The sequence below is a fragment of the Teleopsis dalmanni genome, chromosome 2, assembly GCF_002237135.1.
Source record: "Teleopsis dalmanni isolate 2A chromosome 2, ASM223713v2, whole genome shotgun sequence".
Taxonomy (NCBI): Eukaryota; Metazoa; Arthropoda; class Insecta; order Diptera; family Diopsidae; genus Teleopsis; species Teleopsis dalmanni.
The window spans coordinates 51,861,276-51,881,085 of record NC_051847.1 but is presented as its reverse complement, the minus strand read 5'-3'; the positions used below and the strand labels follow the sequence as shown (position 1 = coordinate 51,881,085).

At 27.4% G+C, this 19,810-nt stretch overlaps 1 protein-coding gene across 1 annotated transcript; it reads right to left on the bottom strand.

The window, feature by feature from the left end:
* Positions 1-1,422: 1,422 nt before the first annotated feature.
* Positions 1,423-15,941, bottom strand: LOC119682164 (tyrosine-protein kinase-like otk). The gene is made up of 9 exons (XM_038095528.1): positions 15,563-15,941; positions 10,733-10,864; positions 10,304-10,465; positions 4,542-5,440; positions 4,033-4,471; positions 3,112-3,965; positions 2,899-3,056; positions 1,659-1,995; positions 1,423-1,567 (listed from the first exon to the last, which is right to left on the bottom strand). The coding sequence occupies exons 1-9, from the start codon at positions 15,618-15,620 to the stop codon at positions 1,475-1,477; spliced, it is 3,132 nt and encodes a 1,043-aa protein (XP_037951456.1). The 5' UTR covers positions 15,621-15,941; the 3' UTR covers positions 1,423-1,474.
* Positions 15,942-19,810: the final 3,869 nt, after the last annotated feature.

The window sequence follows — 19,810 nt, the reverse complement described above, 5'->3', positions numbered from 1 at the left end:
TACTCTCTGTATTAAAAATGCTTTTACATTTAAATACTGATTTGGTGAAAGTACCAGTTGTTTACAATTCCGATTAAAGCAATCAAAAAGTCGTAGTTCGAGAATTTATTGTATCTGTTTAAATAATTGAACTTCTTCGCTGTAAATTTTACCATATTGAATACATAATATTTTTTGAAGGTGTTACTTTATGCTTGTTTTATAAGTATATTATATGTTATATGTCTATTTGGATACAAAACACACATGTAGATTTTTGGATATATAATTTGGTGTATATTACTTTTATAAATTATAAATAGTTTTTTTGCTTCCAAAGAATTATTACTTATTTTACCCATTAAGTAAGTTGATTTTGAATAAATTTTGTCGTTTAGGCCTATTTTTCAAATAATTGATGTTTATAAGTTTTTTGCAATAAAGTTTTCGTTCAAATATTGGAATTTGTTCTTCTCAGCAAGAACTAACTCTGTGCAAATATTTTTTGAAGAATCAAATCGAAGAAAAGACTAAATTGATTAACATTCAAAAATACTAAACCTTTAATGTTCAGAAGCCCAAACCTAATGTAATTTCCTATATTTAATATATTTTACGAGTATATTATATTATATTAATAAAACGTCAAATTATTAAAATTTCAAATTTTTTAATATTGGGTATACTTCTTAATATATATATAAATATATAAAAAAATCTAAGCATAACCCCTAATATAATTTTGGATGTATATCTATATATGGTTATATTTAATGTATATATTTTTTTTTTCATTAAAATGTCTTATATTTTAATTTTTGCACTGTAAGTAATATCCAACGAATACTTATATTTTCGTATCATAAAATTAAAAAATTACTTATATATTCTTAATACTATTCAATTTTATATTAAAAAAAATGTTTTGGAAACAAAACTAAGTCTCTCGAAATCATTACGGACTTGTGTGTTTTCCAACCTCAATTATACTTTTTTCAGTTTAAATTATTCAGGCTTTTGATTTTTTCAAATGAAAATGTTTATGATCTATAATGTATGGGTATGTATATTGTAGAACAGTTAGAACATTTCAAAAAGAAGTCATATTGTTATATATTAAAATCAAAAAAGCCTGCCTAACTTTGTATTATTGTAGAACATAATATACTATTGAAATATGATAATAATTAAAAATATTACTAATAATTTAATATATTAAAATGCCTAACTTATACTAAAAATATCAAAATAATTCAAAAATTATTTTTTCTTCGAATTTACTGGCAAAAACTTTTAATGGCAAATCAGTGTTAAACACTTATGTTTTTGCCAGTTGTTTACATTATTTCAACAATATTCCAAATATGTGTATATGAAATAAAAACTATAATTCTCAACTAATTAAAAATACTTAGAAGAAAATGTATATTTATAATTTTTGGCTTCGAGTAACAATATATATAAAAATATGTGATAAAATGCTTGAACAATTGAATTATTTATCACTATTTTGCATTGTTTTGCTGAGTGATGCGCATATTTGACTGAATGATGGACGATCTTTTGGGTTGACATTCCAACATGATTTCTATAAAAGAAAAATAATAATTTAATAAAAATACATAAATTTAGACGATTTTGTGATTTTGTGATTTACAATATTTTATATAATTACTTACGAGTATTTCTTTAAGTGAATCAGGAGTTCCGTCTGCCACTGTCCAATCTAATTGATTACATTTACTTCGTTGTATTATTTCTTCATTAGATAAATCTTCAAATGGAATTTTAGTTGCTTGATTAAATAATTCCCACACCATTACTCCAAAAGCAAAGATATCACTTTTTGTAGTATATTCATCTTCATCTATACATTCAGGGGCAAGCCAACGTATGGGTAACAAAGTGTTGCGATGTTTGAAATATTCACGACTATATTTATCTTTGCAAAGCGCCGGATAAGAAACCTTCACAATAAAGTCACTTGAAATCACACAGTTTCTTGTGGCTAAGTCCCTGAAACATATAATTATACATATATTCTTGCATATTAATATCACTAAAATTTCATTTTATTTTTTTTTATAAACTTTATGAAAATTATAAAGCTGTAAATAAGGCTTGAGTTAAACGAAACTTTACACATTTTTATGTTCGAATAAATGTATTCATAAAAATTTTATACAGACTAACAACAGACAACTTAAATATTCTAATGCCATATAAAATAAATGTCCACTGAAATTTTGCAATTTGACTGTTGGATCATCGTTCAATCTACAACAACGTATCGTTATTTACATTTATACTTTAAATTAAGGATCACAAGTACTACAAAATGAGAATACAATAGCAAACCATAAAAGTTTATATTTTTAAATAAATTATGATTTGATGGGTTTGAATGAATAAAATCTGTTTTCTGAATTTTTAAATTCATTCACAAATTTTTAATTGGCGTTTTACATCTATACATAATTTGTCGTTGATCTAATGAACCATAACTATTATTTCTAAAGATCTTTAATAATAAGTATATGGTAATACTTGAAACAAAAACTCGAAAAGTTAATTTAATTAAAAAAAAATCTTTTTTGTAATTCATTACTGTTCCAACCTTTCTATATAAGAAATAATTCCTTTTATCATTTGTAAATTTAACCAAATTTTATTTAAGACCCTATGTTCCAATGGGAGATAATGATGTTGAAATTTTATTTAAAGAAGCTTTAAAGACGAAATAAAATAAAACATTGAGTTCATTAGCTATCTGAGTAATTCGATGGTCATTGAGGAATTTAAACATCATCAAACTCGAACAGTTAAAGTACGCGAGCCAAATCTTTGAATTTGACTAAGTTCTAGCTGCTTAAATATCGTAATGTTTGCACACTTAGAAGCACTAATAAATAGACATACTTGTGTATAAATCTAGATCTGTAAATAGCATCCATTCCACGAGCAATTTGATAAGCAACAGCTAATATTTGTCCAGTTTTAAGCGGCGGTGGTGACACTGAGTTTACAGATGTGTTTACTTTGCCTGCTGTGGCTAAAAGAAATTGTTTCAGATCGCCCTAAATTAAATGGTATTAGCTATATATAAATTTTTACAAAATATTGAGATGTTACCCAGTCTGTATATTCTAGAACTATATAATGTGGATCCTTTTCCCTACAAACTCCATACAACCGAACTACACCTTTATGACTTATAGCTCGAAACATTTCTATTTGTCGCTTAAATTCTTGACAAGCATATTCATCTTTTACTTTATTTAAAGCTTTCACCAATATTAATCTGTGATTATCATTTGCAGCTTTTGTATCTCCATTGCCGCTTTCTTGTTCCTCTTTGATTTCTTCAATATTATCCATAGAGGTTTTTGATCGACGTTCATCTGCAAAATTAAGATTGGTGCTTGTATTGCCAGATGTTATTTGATTAATATTCTCGTATCCATTTTTCTTCTTGCTATCACTTTCGAAATCATCTCTTTCCTTAATAATGCTTTCTTTAATTTTACCAACAAAAATATCTCCAAATTCGCCGCGTCCAATTTGTATAAGTTCAGTTATATCTGTTCGTGGAAGCGTTAACTGATCAAAAGCATGAGAAAATTTTGAACCTTTAGAATGATTACTGCATGCCGTATCATCTGATTTTTGCGGATCATTACCGCTGTTACGTGGGTGTTTATTACCATTCACTTTTTTGGTCTTTAACGGTGTTTGATTTTTCATGGAATTACTTTCTGTGAGACATGGTTCATTTTCAGCTATTTTACTATGTTCACCTGTTTCTGAATTTTCTTTATTTGCTTCCTCTAAGCGAGCTTTACGAGCTTGTCTTCTATATCGACACCAAATCATTAAACCAACCACAAGAACAATATAAGCCAAAGCTACTGTCATAGTAATCATTACGGCTCGTGTTATAAGAAAACCTTCATTCGATTCACCATCCACTAAATAATTATCAACAGCTAAGAAAGAGTACGCAAACAGTTTATATACATAAATATAACGTAAAAACATTAAAATATTACTTACATTTTACAACAAATTTCACTTCTTCCCTTTTTAAACCGGCACTATTGCCAATAGTGCAACCATAATTTCCTTCATCGTCAGGTTGTACATCGCGTATTTCTAATGTTCCATTTTCTAGGAAATAAAATCTGTTTATGTCTGTATTATTTTCGCTTAAATATTGCAAGTCTTTGTCCCATTGAATGGTAGGTTTTGGATCACCAATTGCCTGACAGTGAAATACCACTATACCCTTTTCTTCCGTTTCTATTGGTCCCTCCGGTGCAACAAGAAATTTAGGTGCAACAACAACATTTACACTGACCGTTGCATTTATTTGTCCTTGGCTATTACTAGCAATACAGGTGTAATTTCCTTTATGCATAGCGGTGACATTTTTAAATATTAAAGTTCCATTAATGTCTTCAATTGTGTCAGAAGAGAGTGTTTCATTTACATCCTGTAAATGTTAATATGAAAAAACATAAAAAGAAATGAATAAACAACAGACATGAAAGGAAACAACTTACTTTCAACCATCTAATACGTGGAGGTGGAGTACCCTGAGCTTTGCAATGTACCTTGCCTACTAAGCCAAGTTCTAAGTTTTTAGATGTTGTTGGTTGCGGCATAAACTTGAGTTGTTCTATAATTTGTAATTCAGCGGTATTAAGAAGAGCAGCATCTTCGCCCTCAATATACATTTCGCATGAATAGAGACCAGCATCACTTGCTATTACGCCATTAAATGTCAGTGAGCCGTTTTCTCGATGAAATATAATACGCACATCTTCTCTCAACATTAAATCCTTATTAGGTTCTACTGTAGCTATAAGATTTTGAATAAGATCAATTTGACGAATAATTTTTCCATCTTTACGCCAACGCAACTGTATAAATTTATCCGCTTTTAAATAATTATCATTAGCTTTATACGAACAGTGTAGTTCTGCTTGCTCATTCTCTTTTATAACAAATTTCTCTTGCGGTTGTTCTATGATTTGATTCATTTCCCTAAGAATTGGTGTGTTACTGCTAGCTCCACCGCGTTTTCCACGACATAAAAATGTATGATTATAGGAATTGGAAAAACCCTTCGTCTTTTTTATGCGTGGTATACAATTGGAACCAATATGACCGGCCATAGGTTTCAAATCAGCTAGATTTAATTTGTATCCATTTTTACTGTTAATATGACACAATTGGTTATTGGCAGTACAACGGTAGGATCCATTATCTTTGATGCTTATATTACGTAGATAAAGACGATTTTTTATTAATTCAATATTTTTTGAGTAGCTTAACTTATCGTTGTTATGAAACCATTCAATTTTGAGATTACTGTTGTCGTGGGAGCAGTCCACACGACATTCAAGTACAATTTCGTCTATTTTACTATAAACCAGATGTACAAAGGCAATTTCTCTGACTACAATAAAAAATATATTTTTTAATTAGTATATAGTTTAAACGACTTTAATTAAAACAAGTACAAGATATTAAAAAAATATACGTATGTATATTGTTTTTATATAATTAAAATTAATATATAATAAATATAAACACATAATAACAAGCCAGAAATAATGGCTCTTAAATGCAATACAGCAGTTAGAAGTAAAAGTAGTCTTCAGATTAAGAAATCTTAAGAAAACGATAAACAAAACCGAATACATGAGTACGTCTATAACCCCAGCTCATGAAATGTGTTAATATATTTCATTCACTCAGTCAAAGGGTAAAAAGTTTTTTTCTTACCAATAAAAGCAGCAAAAAAGACTTGTTCCACTAGCGCAGAACTACTAAGATCCACTATTAAGATCTTGTTAATAAAGACATTTGCAGACTATGCCTAGAAGAAAAGGAGACAGCGGTGAATATATTGTGCCAATGTTTACCACTGGCAAGCTGGAGGACGACTGTCTTGAGATACCATTGAGTTGGTGATGACTTGGCAGGCAACTTTAATCCAAATGAGCTGCTTGCAATAACAAGAGATGTAGTTATGTGAATGGAAGCTCTCTAGCTTTAACTATAACGACATCTGAGAATCAAAGGACCAAAAAGGACCCAAGTCGTTTCGTGGTCTACTTCGGCTAATTCTTCATTTCAGTGGGGCCACTTGATGGACGGTGCCTTGTCCCAACATCTCTCAATTTATATATATCTTTTAAAACAAACTTTATATATATATGTAGCTGACATAGGCAAGTGCAGTATTGATGTGCAATAGCATAGCTCTTATTAGTGACATCAAAATAAAAAATTGTGAGACGTAGCCCTTTCATATTATACACTGACCATATATCGAAAGATAAAATGATGTGTGTGAAAGGGAAATAATAGGAAAATTCTCAAACATTTTCATTTTAAACTTCAGATAAGATCAGTAGCAACCAAGAAATTGGCATATAAATATTTAAAGCTGTTTATACTATAGGTTAGTAAAGAAAAGGTATAGTTATCCGTCCTCAAATAAGCAATTAATAAGAAGAGTCTTTAAAAACCAAGAATAAATAAGCACCTGAAGGCAGCTAATGTGTATTTAAAAATAAAGAAAGGTTATTAGCGTCTATTCAAAACTAAGAACTTCTTATAATGAAGTTATCTGAGGCAGAACTCTGAAAAGAAACACCAAAATTTATATATTCTTCTATTATAAGTTGTTTTAAGAAGTTCATATAAAATAAATACCAAGACCACGAAACTTTTAACTTGAGGACAATCGCTTACACAGACCTCTAAATGCCGTTTATCCTTCCTAACTATGGTTACAATAGCAACAACAATGCCTTTGTTGGATGAAAATTTGTTGTTAATAAATTTTTCATATGGATTATAAACTATTTCTACAATAAGAAATATAAATGAAAACCCAAATAAAATCGACAATGTACCGAAGAACTTAATTTTACTAGTATATGTATATTGTGTGAAGAATATGTATAAATTTAAGTATATAATTCCCATTTATTAAGTCTATAAAAAAGTGGTAAAATAAAAAACTACATTTAAAAACAAAGAAATTTTAAGGGATAAAAAAAAAGCTCCAACATACTACGAAGTTCTGATTTTTATTTAATGCCATATAAACATGAAATCGTAATAAAAATTGGAATTTAATAGTTATACATAAACGTAGAAGTATGAGGAAAATGTAATTGTGTTTTTATTTTTCATAATAAATTGAAAATTTATATATCATAAAAATAATATAAAATATGTATAAAACAACTCTTTGAAAATGTTGAATATTGGGTTTTATTACAATATAATACCGTCATAGTAGTTAATAGAAAATTTTAATATTACACAAAAAATATTAAATACAATATAAATACAATATAAAAAAAAATATTAAAAAGGAACTAATAAACAATGATAAAAAACAAAAGTTTATGACAGCTAATTTAAGCATACACATTAACAATCGTCATCAAAAAGTTTTAGAAATTACCACGAGGTAACACTTTCAAAAGTTACTACCAGGAGACGTATTCACATAGAGGTTAACATATTTGAACACTACCATCCTTATATGTACCATAAATTTCTGACAAAGAATAGTATATAAATTAATGATAAATATTTTATTTTTTTGACACGTGTTTGATGTTAATATTTATTTTTATTAAAGTAAAGACAAAAGACGTGGTTGCGGTTCTGTAGTCCAAGTAAAAGTGAACGAGTTTCAAATTGTCACGTTGAGACCTACGAAGGTCAAACCGGACTTTTCCAGCAAACAAGTCGATGGCCCGTTTGGTAGCAATCAAGTGATCGAAATAATATCGCATGATTTGCCGTTAATGAAATTAAGCGCAGGGGCCGTATTAGAGAGGACACTGATGTTAACTTATATACCATCGAACAGCCATTACATTCGTTTAATTTCGCTCTTTGCAGTTTGACTGACTCCAGAAAACATAACTGGGAACGCATTTAACCAGCCGAGAAGAGATAAAAAAATCGAAAACGGCTCTGATGGTTATACAAAAATCTGATTATATGCGCAGTTCAGTGAATAGAGAGTGCTTTTAAGGGAACCATGTTGATTAGCAATAATACACTAGTATTTTTAAGTAACTTTTTGTTTATGTAACTTTTTGCAGTGGGTATGTTACTGGTAAATATAAATAAGCATACTGTACAAAAAATTGGATTCACGACACTATTTTCAGTTTTGACATATAGATGGTGCACTATATTGTCCTTTTAGCTAAAAATACCGGCATGAAAAATAAATTATTTTAAAACTGGATGCTCTTTAAAGCATAATGAGCGCATTGATTTTAATTTAATATATACAGAATTTATAATAAAGTCGTAAAAAGTATAAAATCCGTCTGATTATCTTATAAATTCTTGTTTATAAGAACTATTCTTGACACAAATAATGTTTTAGGTTCTTATTATCAAAAGTACGTGTTTAATTTCCTAAGTAGAAGCGGATAGAATTTTTTATTGAGCTACAAGTATTTTGAATCTGCAGCAGAAATATGTCGTTTTTAAGTAAACATAAGTACAGATAATGCTAGTCGAACATAAAATACAATTTTAATAATATTTTTTACGATCGGAAAAGAAATTTAAAAGTTGTTGGTCTGCAAGAAACAAAATTAAACAAACCAAAACAACTTTATTTTACATATAAAAATGTACAAATAATACGACTTGTGAAAAAATGAAAACCAAACATCAACGAACGTAGTACTGACAAGCAGATACTCCGGCTTATGTGCCAAACAGTATAAACAAGTAGAACGTCAGGTGCGGCGTCACTTGATTGATGTGCGTTCGTTGCATTAAACTTCGAGTAAAAAATTTACATTTAATCTAAAAAGTAAACACAGGAAAATTGAAGTTTATGTGTGCTCAGCTCACACGTTTTAACTTTATTAAATTGATGGTGCAACTACGCAGACATAGACATACAATAAAGTGTTTGCTTGGGTATGCACGGTGATATATGCAATATGCGTGCCATATGCTTCGCCAGTTCACCATTAGATCACTTGTTGAAAGATTTTTATCAAAGAACGGCAAATGATCAAAGCAAAAACTATTTGAAGTGCATTTTCTCTAATGTTCACTTTTATGTTTAAGTTAAATCCATCTCTTTTAGTAAGTGTAATGATCCCAATATACATAGAATATGTTAGGTACATAGTTTTTTACAGGACAATAACAGTTCAAATATATACACAAAACTACGTTTATATATGGCGATGAAAGATTGTCTTAATAATTAATAATATTATTATTGTTAGGGGATGTGACACTGCGACCGTCGGGTCTTTTGGGCCTCCATCTGGGTTAAGTGTAGGTTTTTAAGCCTTGTTGCGCCAATAAAAAGTAGTACACAGCCTAGTTTACAGAATTTTATTACCTCTTCCGTATAATTAATAATAAAAACTTTTATACTTGGACCCATCCTAAGTAGGAAAGAACTTTAACTTTCTGGATGCAAACTTTGAAGAATGTTGGAATCACTAAACAGCAACATAAAAAGCGCCTTGAAGGAAAAATAAAACAGGCAAACTAGTTATGAATTAGATAACATTAGTTATTTATATTGTTTGTTTATATTACTACAAACATATTATATATTTCAATATATTTGTATATAATAGCTAGGAGAAGAATAATAACAATTATATAGTATATAACATATATAATATTTTATTGCTAATTTTTTTTAATATAACCACGTTTACAAAAACCTTAATGATTTATATATGCAATGGGAAAACTTTACATATCCACTATGTACTACATACATAATATTATATATACGTATATATATGTATAAATACATCCCTTTATAGTATAAAGTATATATATATACTATATATACATCCCTATAAAGGAGTTAAATGATTTTTCAAGCCAGAAGTGATGTGCTGAAGCTAGCAAATAGTTTTGAGGAGGGTAGGTCAACCAACACTTTATAAAGTCATGCTTAAGCTATCAAATTTGCTAACATAATCCATATTTAAGTCAGTTTTGAGATTTAAGTTACGTCTGTGAAACCGACACTTAGAAATTTATATTTTTAATTTATAAAAATATAAAGTTATATGTTTTTTCTTCTTGTAACATTGTTTATGATTTATAAATTTTTTTTTTATTGCTTCTATATTCTGACTGATGAGTACTTCAAACGGATTTGGACAATATTTGTAATTATGGAGACACAATTTACAAACAAAGTATTTATAAAAGCAATAATAAATTCGTTAGTTTTAGGAAATAAAATTTTTTCTAAATAATAGTTAATATACATGCTATTTACCATTTATTTTCAGGTGAGCTGGAGGTGAAGCCTGCCGAGCTCCACTGCCTGTGTTGGTCGCTATGCAGACGTAGTCACCCGCATCGTTACTTTTATTTACTCTTTCAATAATTAAATTAGAGTTAATCTGTTTAATTTTTGTTGAGTTGTGAAGAAGTAGTCCTGTAATAATAAATATTTATTTTAAATTTTTATAAAATTATATAATAGTTTAAGTAACGTAAGTACACAAATAAATTATTTTACTTTTTTAAATAAATTATTATAGAAATTAATATAATATAATATAAGAGAGTACATGCGGTAATACTACATATATAAATTTTGTTCATATTAATAAAATACAAATATTAATAAAAATTTTTATGTTATTTATTTTTTCAACTATATTTAATTTACTAAGAGAATAATAAAAAAGAATATGCTTACCATTAAATGTCCAAGAATATTTAAGATCGTTTTCTGGCGATGCCCGACATGTAAATATCACTGAATCCCCTTCAACAACAGTTTGGCTTTGTGGCAGTGTGACAAACTCTGAATATTCTGCTTTCACGAACTCTGTAAATATTTTTGTTTTCAATTACCAGATATTTCTTTAGTAACTATCTGTGAAATCAAGATGGTGCATAGTGTAAATAATACCTAATAATATATATGAGTTAAGATCATGTACACATTTACAGTACATAAATATAAAATAAATAAAATTTCCAAATAGTTTGAGTGTGTTTTTTTGGCTGTAATAAATAGTTGTAAGAGAAACATAGATACATTGGAAAATATACAGATAGTATCTATTAGATACTTAAGTGTGAATAAAATTTTGTACTTTGTTTTGCATAAACAAAAGAAAAAATCTTCTAAGGTTTAAAAGGAAAAACAAATTTGATTATAAATTTGTTTATAGTTCTCACACCTTAGTATTTTTTATGAGATAATAAATCAATTTCTTAATCACTTAACATATTAGTGGTAATATATTTACAGAATAGGATTCAAATGAATCCATAGAAAATGTTGAAGAAATAATGATATGAAACGAAAGAACCTAAAAATATGTTATTAAAAAAAATATTGGATTTTTAGTTATTCTTAAAGAGATAGGGGTCTAGATTTCCGTAGTCATTTTAGTTTGAAAGCTAATTTTCAAATTTGGATGGTAGAAAAAAATAGTTCATGTTAGCAAAAATAATTTTCAAGTTAAAGGGACAATCTATTTCTGTGACCTTCCTGAGAAGTTCATTTTGTTTTATTTTTATGTAGTATTTTGATTATAGTTAAGCAACAATAGTTATATAAAGATATTTTTCAGTATTCATGTATTGGGTGAAAGCACTTTGTATCATTATTGATATAAGCATATAGAATATAAATCATAAACCATCGTACAATATTGTAATGTCATACAAATTAATGTGGGGTGGGGTTTCTTAAACACCGCCTCCCGGATGACTACATATACGAATTATTAGCACTACGGTTCTAAAAGGTGTTGTATTGGATGGTTCTTGCAAAACACATTGAAAATTTTTTTCGCGTTCCGCAATAACATATATTTTGTGTTGAGATAAAGTTTACATAGCTATAATCGTATATGCAAATGTTGACAATAATAAATTTATTCAAAATATAAACCAAAACATTATCAAAAAATGCGGTTTGTTTGAGTTTACAAATATATATATTGTGATTTATATTTATTCATATATTTACTATATTATTAGTAAAATTATAAAAATTTAATGCTAAGGTGTGCTACGATAAGATAAGCAATTTATTGTAAAATTTACGAAATAAATATCAGACATTCAATTACATTATAATTCTTTAGAAAATAGTTGAGCTAAATAAGAAACACTCTACGAAAGGGACATAAATTTATAGGAAGGAATTGAAGTAGTATTGAATAAAGAGATATGGTATATTAAATTGCTTTCAATTTTTTTTATCTTTTTTTTCGACATTATACTGAACAGTACACTTAAGGAAAGGTAAATATCTATTGGATGATACAAGAATGAATAAAAATGTTTAATGCATAAAAATTATAGTTTCATTGAATAAATGGATATAATATATGACAATCAGGTGATACACGAGTATAATTTCATTATGAGTGCTTGCAAGAATCAATGGAACGTAAAGGGGAACAGAAATCAAACAGTTTTTAAAATAATTATATGACCATTTTTGTTAACATTTAGTAAAAATAGATAAAATAACGTAATCTTACGGTAATAAAATGTTACTAACAAGTCTGCACAGGTGTCTTACTAATATAAAAAACTTTAATTGATACTTGTGACACACTCCACAGGTACTTTCACATATTAGTATACATAATTAAACTTTTATTAATGTAATTGTAATTTGCCGTATAAAATAGTTTACTTTTAACAATTAGATAGTAAATAATATACAATTTAAAGTTCGGTACACTACGCAGGGAGAGCTAAAAAGTTACTAGAACTGCAATTAATTTAAATTACATATTATATTAATATTAGAAATTCTCCTGATGAAAGCATAAGTGAATTTGCCGAGATACGAATAGAAATATACTAAAAATAATGATCAAAATAAAGGCTAAAATTCTTAAAAGAATAAATTGATTTCAACATATTAAACAATTGCACCGATTATGAGCCCCCTATTATGGATTGTAATTTCATTATTTTGATTACTATTCCCAGCATGGCTAATATATGTAGGATCCTACCTTAAAGTATAATTTGGAATTAAAAATCAGTGAAGAACAGTAATACTAATCTTAAAGAACTTGTAAGAATGAATGCCGAATTAACACAATACAGTAAGAAATTTTAACTCTTGTGACCTCTCAATTTACTGATTGCAGAATAAACTAAAAACCAATACGTTAAAAACTTAAATATCAAGTTAATATAAAAACAAAGTTTTTAACTTGTTACTTTCTTTTTTCATTCACCATATTCGACAGATTTCAGATTTCATCCACAAAATTTATATAGAACTTATTAAGTTCTAAAACGCATACTCCGTGGAAGGTGATTTTACTTCAACAATAACCGAAAAAACTTTTATTTTGGCGTTAAAAATAAATCGCTAAAAACATATATTTGGAATGAGTGTTGAAATACTAACAAAAGGAGTTGATTTTTGCAATTGTTTTGAGTAGCTCAATAAATATTTTTTTAAGATGATTGTTAACACAACAAAATTCGACTTCAAAAATTATATATTCATTCCAAAATTTCTGTAACATATGGGGACCTTTCATTTAGAAACATTTTTCTTTGAACTTAAAAAAAGCTGCAGATTCAAAAATGATTTCATCACTGGAATTAAATTTCCTTAGCTGGGCATTCTTATCCGTTCTCAAACAAAAAGTAGCCGCTAGGAATACAATCGAAAGAATATGGTGGATGGGAAAGTAAATAAAAGTGCAAATAGTGCAATTTTGTTTTGTATTTAATGGACTTGAGACATGGTACATTGAAAGACAACTCTTTTGTTTTTAATTTCAGTTTGTTTTTTTTTTCATATATTTTTTGATAGACCAATAGTAAGATATTAGTATAATATTTACTTGTTTTTGCAAAAGATTATTGATGAAAAAAAAAAAAATTTGCGCTTAGCTGACATTTGCGGTTTTGGCAGCTTTTACCGGTTGTTATCCATTTAGATAACTATCTATGTTACAGTACTGTATAAAACATTTTTTGGTTATTATGATAATAAAAACATCAATAAGTTATGGTTTTTAGTACAGTGTAAAAAAATGCTGACCCTTTTTGAACACTGTTTTCAATTATCAGTATGGAATATAGTAATGTTGATAGAAACAATGGTGTGAAGAGATATAAAAAAAAATGATTTGAAGAATTGCCAAAAGAACCTTAACATCCTTTACTATAGCAATTAAGTGAGATACTGAAAGTAGCTATAAGTTCAAATATGTTATCAAAATTGGAATATGTTGATTTAAATTAAACATCATTTATTATGTTTATTTATATTATTTTTCATTATATTGAATTGATTTTTAACGTCCGTTTTGACAAAAGAAACTAAATTCTTAATATGAACTATTGTTTTCAATAGAGGGGTATTTCGAACAGTATTAAATTACCGCAATAAAATTTTATTATTTTATTAGTTAATTGAATTTTTGGCTGACCATACATCTGTTTCGAGTATTGTTAAATACCCATTATCAGTGGTCTTTTAATTTCTATTAATTGGAGTTCTATTAATTTACTGTGAAAGTTCATTAATAAATTTACTTACTGGGGGTTATTAGAACGAAATCATAAACCAGCTGTAAAATAATTAAATTAATTATGTTTTTATTTTTAATTTTAATACTATTCTTTTGTAGAACCATTATAATTCATTATATAAATTTGGGATTATTGGGATTATGTATTGACTTCTTAATAGATAAAATCAAATTAAAAATAAATTTTTTTTCAAAGAACTTAAAATCTATTAAAAGTTTTGCTCGCTTATACACACATCTGTAGATCAAGATAAAAAACAATAACAAATGCAGCAATAGAGAAAAAGGATAATAAAAAGCTGATTACAAAAAAAAAAGGAAAAAACAGAAGTAAACAAAAAGTGTCTTCAAATCTGAGAAAAGGAAGAAATATTTTTTATAGGAAATCACTTTAACTTGATTTAATCTGCTATATTATTTTAAAGAATATATTCTAATAAAATCTAAATTGTTAATTGCTTAGATGACACTTTTTATTTATAGTTGAAAATCTTGAATATAATCAGTGCTATAATAATTTAATATAATGTTTAATACATATACGAGAATTTTATACAAATTAAAAATATAGTATAAAATGTGAAATTTAAATTGGAGCTAATAAATGTCAATGAGTAGAAACGCAAAATCTAAGAAAGGTCAAGATGACAGACGATCTGGAAAAATGAAAAATTTTTTGATTTTAATTAATCTCAATTTTAATGTTAAAATAATTAAATAAACATTTTTTAACAATTACTAAATAACATTAATATGTACATACATATGTTTGTAATTTAATTCTGTTTTATTTTATAAACACACACATATATTGTATCTTAATTAATTAAATGAAATAATATCTTTTTTAGTATTCCTTAAATTAAAATTTTTTTAACAGTTATTAAACAGTATTAATAATATTTTAATATGTACATACATATATGTGTAATTTAATTGTGTATAATTTTATAAACACACACATATATTGTATCTTAATTAAATCGAATACTTACGAATAGCACAAAAATGTAGCACACTTATTGCAAATATAATTTTTGATTTCGAATACATGTTGAAGCTTAAATGCAAATGATGAATTGATGAAATAATGATATCAAATTAAACGTGCAATTATTTAGTCCTTCATCTATTTTATTCGATGTTTTTATGTGTAGTTAGTTTTATGAATGTGTAGAGTATTAATCAAAACAATGGAGTCACAAAAAAGAAGACAAAGCCATAGCACAGCACAAATGCACCAGAATTGAAAAAAAAAGCTTGAACTTGCTTATTACTTATTTTATGTGGCAATGGACTCCATTTTAGCTTGCTTTTTGTTTCGGTTTTGAACTTAATTCAGAGTTTTTAGAATTTCTTTTTTAAATCTGACTTATTTTCACTTAAAATTAATTGTTAAAACTCTACAATTTTCTTATTATTTATTTTTAATTTAATATCACAATGCATATTTGCATCTTGCTTATTATATATAAACAAAACGGCGACGGAGACGGAGACATGAACAATGGATTTAACAAAGATTTGATGCATAAAAACTAAATTATTTTTACATATGCATGTTATTTTGACAAAGATTTGTTTACATCAATTAAAAAACTATTTAAATAAATTAATATATTATGTATTAATTTATATTTCATAAATTTTTAACTTTTAAATGTTTTCCTCGAAGTTTAGATATCATCCATTTATTCCTTCAGACAAATTTCTCTTATAATTGAATACATTCTCATTGCAATCGCAGACAGCTTTGAATACATACAAATTTATGCACATCTGTATGTTTTTATTTTGCACACAAACGTTCTTACACAATTTTATTATCTTTTCTACATATATGTACATGAAATTTTCTCATTAAATATTGCATATCAATTATATTTTTGTTTACAATCCTTTTTTTACACTCACAACATTTGCTTTAGGCATGCATTTTTAATAATACATTTTCAACACAATCGCCTGCGCTAATCACAACCGAACTCAGACACCTTCCACTCCGAACTACCGTACGAAAATATTGAGTATTCCAACAGCACTGAAATGCCGGTAACAACATAAAATAAATAAATTAGCAGATACATATTTTCTCCTTGCTTGGAAGAATTGATTCCATTTGTGTCTCTCAACTTGGAATTTTATTGCCGGTTTATGTTTCTGTAAGCGCATTTTCTTATACACACACCGGAGTGCGTAAATAAGTCTAGGGTTGTATTCGAAAATTTAACTAAAAATATTTATCTATTAAAAATGATTGAAACTTAGATACGGAATAAATTTATAAGATATTTTTTTAAGTATTTATTTGTGTATTTATTTTGTTCAAATTAAGCAGTTACTTTGATCAAAATAAACTTCTTGTCTTGAACGAAGTGGTAGGCGTATGAATATGTGAAAATTTTGTACACAAACCAATAAATGAGTTGGAATTAAAAATATTTTAGTTATACAAATAATTGAATCATGCTATGTTTTTAGTTTCTCAACAGTGTTTGCCTGTTGGGTGGGAAGAATGCTATGATTTTCATATTCAAATATCAAATAATTCAGGCATATAGCCTGAAAGAGGCGACGACGCTTTTCCGTCGTCGGAAAATAGAGAACTGTTGTTAAACAGACTTAGGTACTACATGGACTATATAGTCATGAATGATGATGATGATTTGAATTAAGTGCCAAATATTATATAGAAATTTATACAAAATATTGTATAAATATTTTACAATATTTTACAGTAGTTATTCATGTTAAAAAAAGAAATAAAGGAACCATTTTCTAAACTCTTGAACTATATATACATAGTATACAATATATTCTTATACATATGTATGTGTGTATTTTTGATATAATTCATATATCAAAAACATAGAAATTTCTATGTATTTTTTATATACTATTATTACAGATGAAATTTAAATAATAAATTTTATTAATACATTTTAAAATGTTTTATATACAATAATTTATTGAATTGGAACTGGTAGGCCAAAACTGGTAGCCAACTTTATGTCATGAAGTTGAACACTATATGTCCAGATTGGTTTATGCAATAACTTTAACAAAACTAGTCTGTAGTAGATAGAATAGTATTAATGAATCATTGCAGATAAGTCATTTGTAGGCACTTTAATTTACTTGAATATGAAATTTAATACGACTGAGATAAGATGTTTACTTGTGATGATTTTATATGTAATGATTTTGTGTTGGTTAACTCTGTTTTCCAGTTAATGTCCATTGTTCTATGTCATTAATACAGTTTTGAAGTATTTGTCGCAATTCTACATTAGTATCAAAAATTATGATAACCACTGTATCATTTACAAGTGTAACTATAATTGAGTTTAAAGGTGTTGGTATATCGATCCAATACTGTATTTACTATAATGTAAATATCGGTTAAATCCGAGTAAGCTTTCTTGGATCAACCTGCAATGTTTTGTTGGAAAATAATAGCTTATAAATTTCACAAGATTTTCAATTTGAAACTCTTTGAAAGCAGAATATATAATATTATTTACATAGTTAAGTTTAGTGACAAATATAGTATTATTTAAGATCAATTATTTACCGAAAATAAATTACTCATTTTATGAAATTTGAAATTATGAAATTTCTGATCATGTGTTTCAGATATTTAAGGGAGAAACAGAGAAGTAATACAGTTGAATGTAAAACTTTATCGAAGAATATGAGATAAAGTTTGTGTATCCCATAAAACTGCTTCCATTAAACTAATTTAAGAGTGAGCTACAATACAATTTTTTCGTTCATTATAATTCTAGAATGGTGTTCTACGTCCTGCAATCTTAGCAATATATTGCAATGTCTCTTACTTATCTTAATAAAGACAAATTACGACTTTTAATGACAAGTGCCATTCGTATTGAGTGTTGTAATGTGATGTGGGCAAAATTTTATCAGTAACGTTGTGAGTACATTTGATTTGTAGCTTTTAAATGTAATACTAAAGTCAATAAGGTCCTTAATCATTCTTTTGTATATAAAGACTAGATGTTTTTAGAAATATTTGGAAAGATGTAATTCGTATAGAAGTATTGAAGTTTTACTAATAATTAAAAGAAGAGCAAAGGTTAGCACAGATGTAACAAATAATTCTACATTATGACAATATTGTAACAATGATTTATTATATTGATGTTATGTACTTTATGTATTGTTAGATGTGTTGAAAATATATATATGATGCGACTTTTCATTTATTCTTGATTTTTATTATAAAAATTTTAAAAAGTAAATGCCCAAAATAATTGTATGTTACCATAAGAAATGGCCTATAGGGAAGTATGTTACGAGACTATAGATCATAGCTATCGTACTTAGGTACGTTTCTAATTTGTTTCTGCCGTACCACCGTTTTTTCTTGGTTATTATAGATTAATCTAGCTTGTTATTTTAGATTAATCTAGAGGTACCACAAAAGAATATCGTATTCCAAATATCATTACATCTTTACTCATATCATGTTCCATATTGAAATTTCTGAAGAATGCATGTGAACGCATCTACTTAACTAGTAGTACTTTTTGCAGAAGAGGTACTGTGCTGTAGTACTGTGTTGTTGCACCCAGATGAACCGAATGCTACAATGTTGTGATACTTTATTTAAAGACTATACTTATTTTAATTTAAGAATTCTTTGTCAAGAAACTTAATTTTAACTAAACAACTTTCATCTTTTTTATTAAAACTTTTGGATCATTTTTATGAATGAAATGTAATTTCCTTCGGAAAATTTTATTTCTGTCTAACTTTGTAACTATCCAAGCTTGACATTTGTAGCTGGAATGATCGGAATCTAAATATAAAATATTCAATTTCTTACTTTAAGAGTGCACATGATTTTGGTTTAATAGCATTGCAGGGGTAAAATTTTATGCTCAGCTTTTTCTAAACGTTAAGGTAGTTAATTTTTACCCGCTTTTAATCCCCATGAAAACACTCAGCACCATTGACGAGACGTAATGCTATTTTACTGCCAGAGACTGTTTTACTCAAAGTTAGCAGTAATAAACAAAACACTTTTGATGACTGCGTTCCATAATTCCGTTTTTATAGTTTTTTCAACCCTCGCGTTATAGGACACCCAGCACCGCACAGTTTTTGCTGTGCTTACAGTTATAGTTCGCCTGATGTAATAATCCGTTGACTCTGGCAACAAACCAAATGCTACAAAAGAAAGTTTTGTTCATTAGAGTTTTAGGGGTGGCGCAAAATCA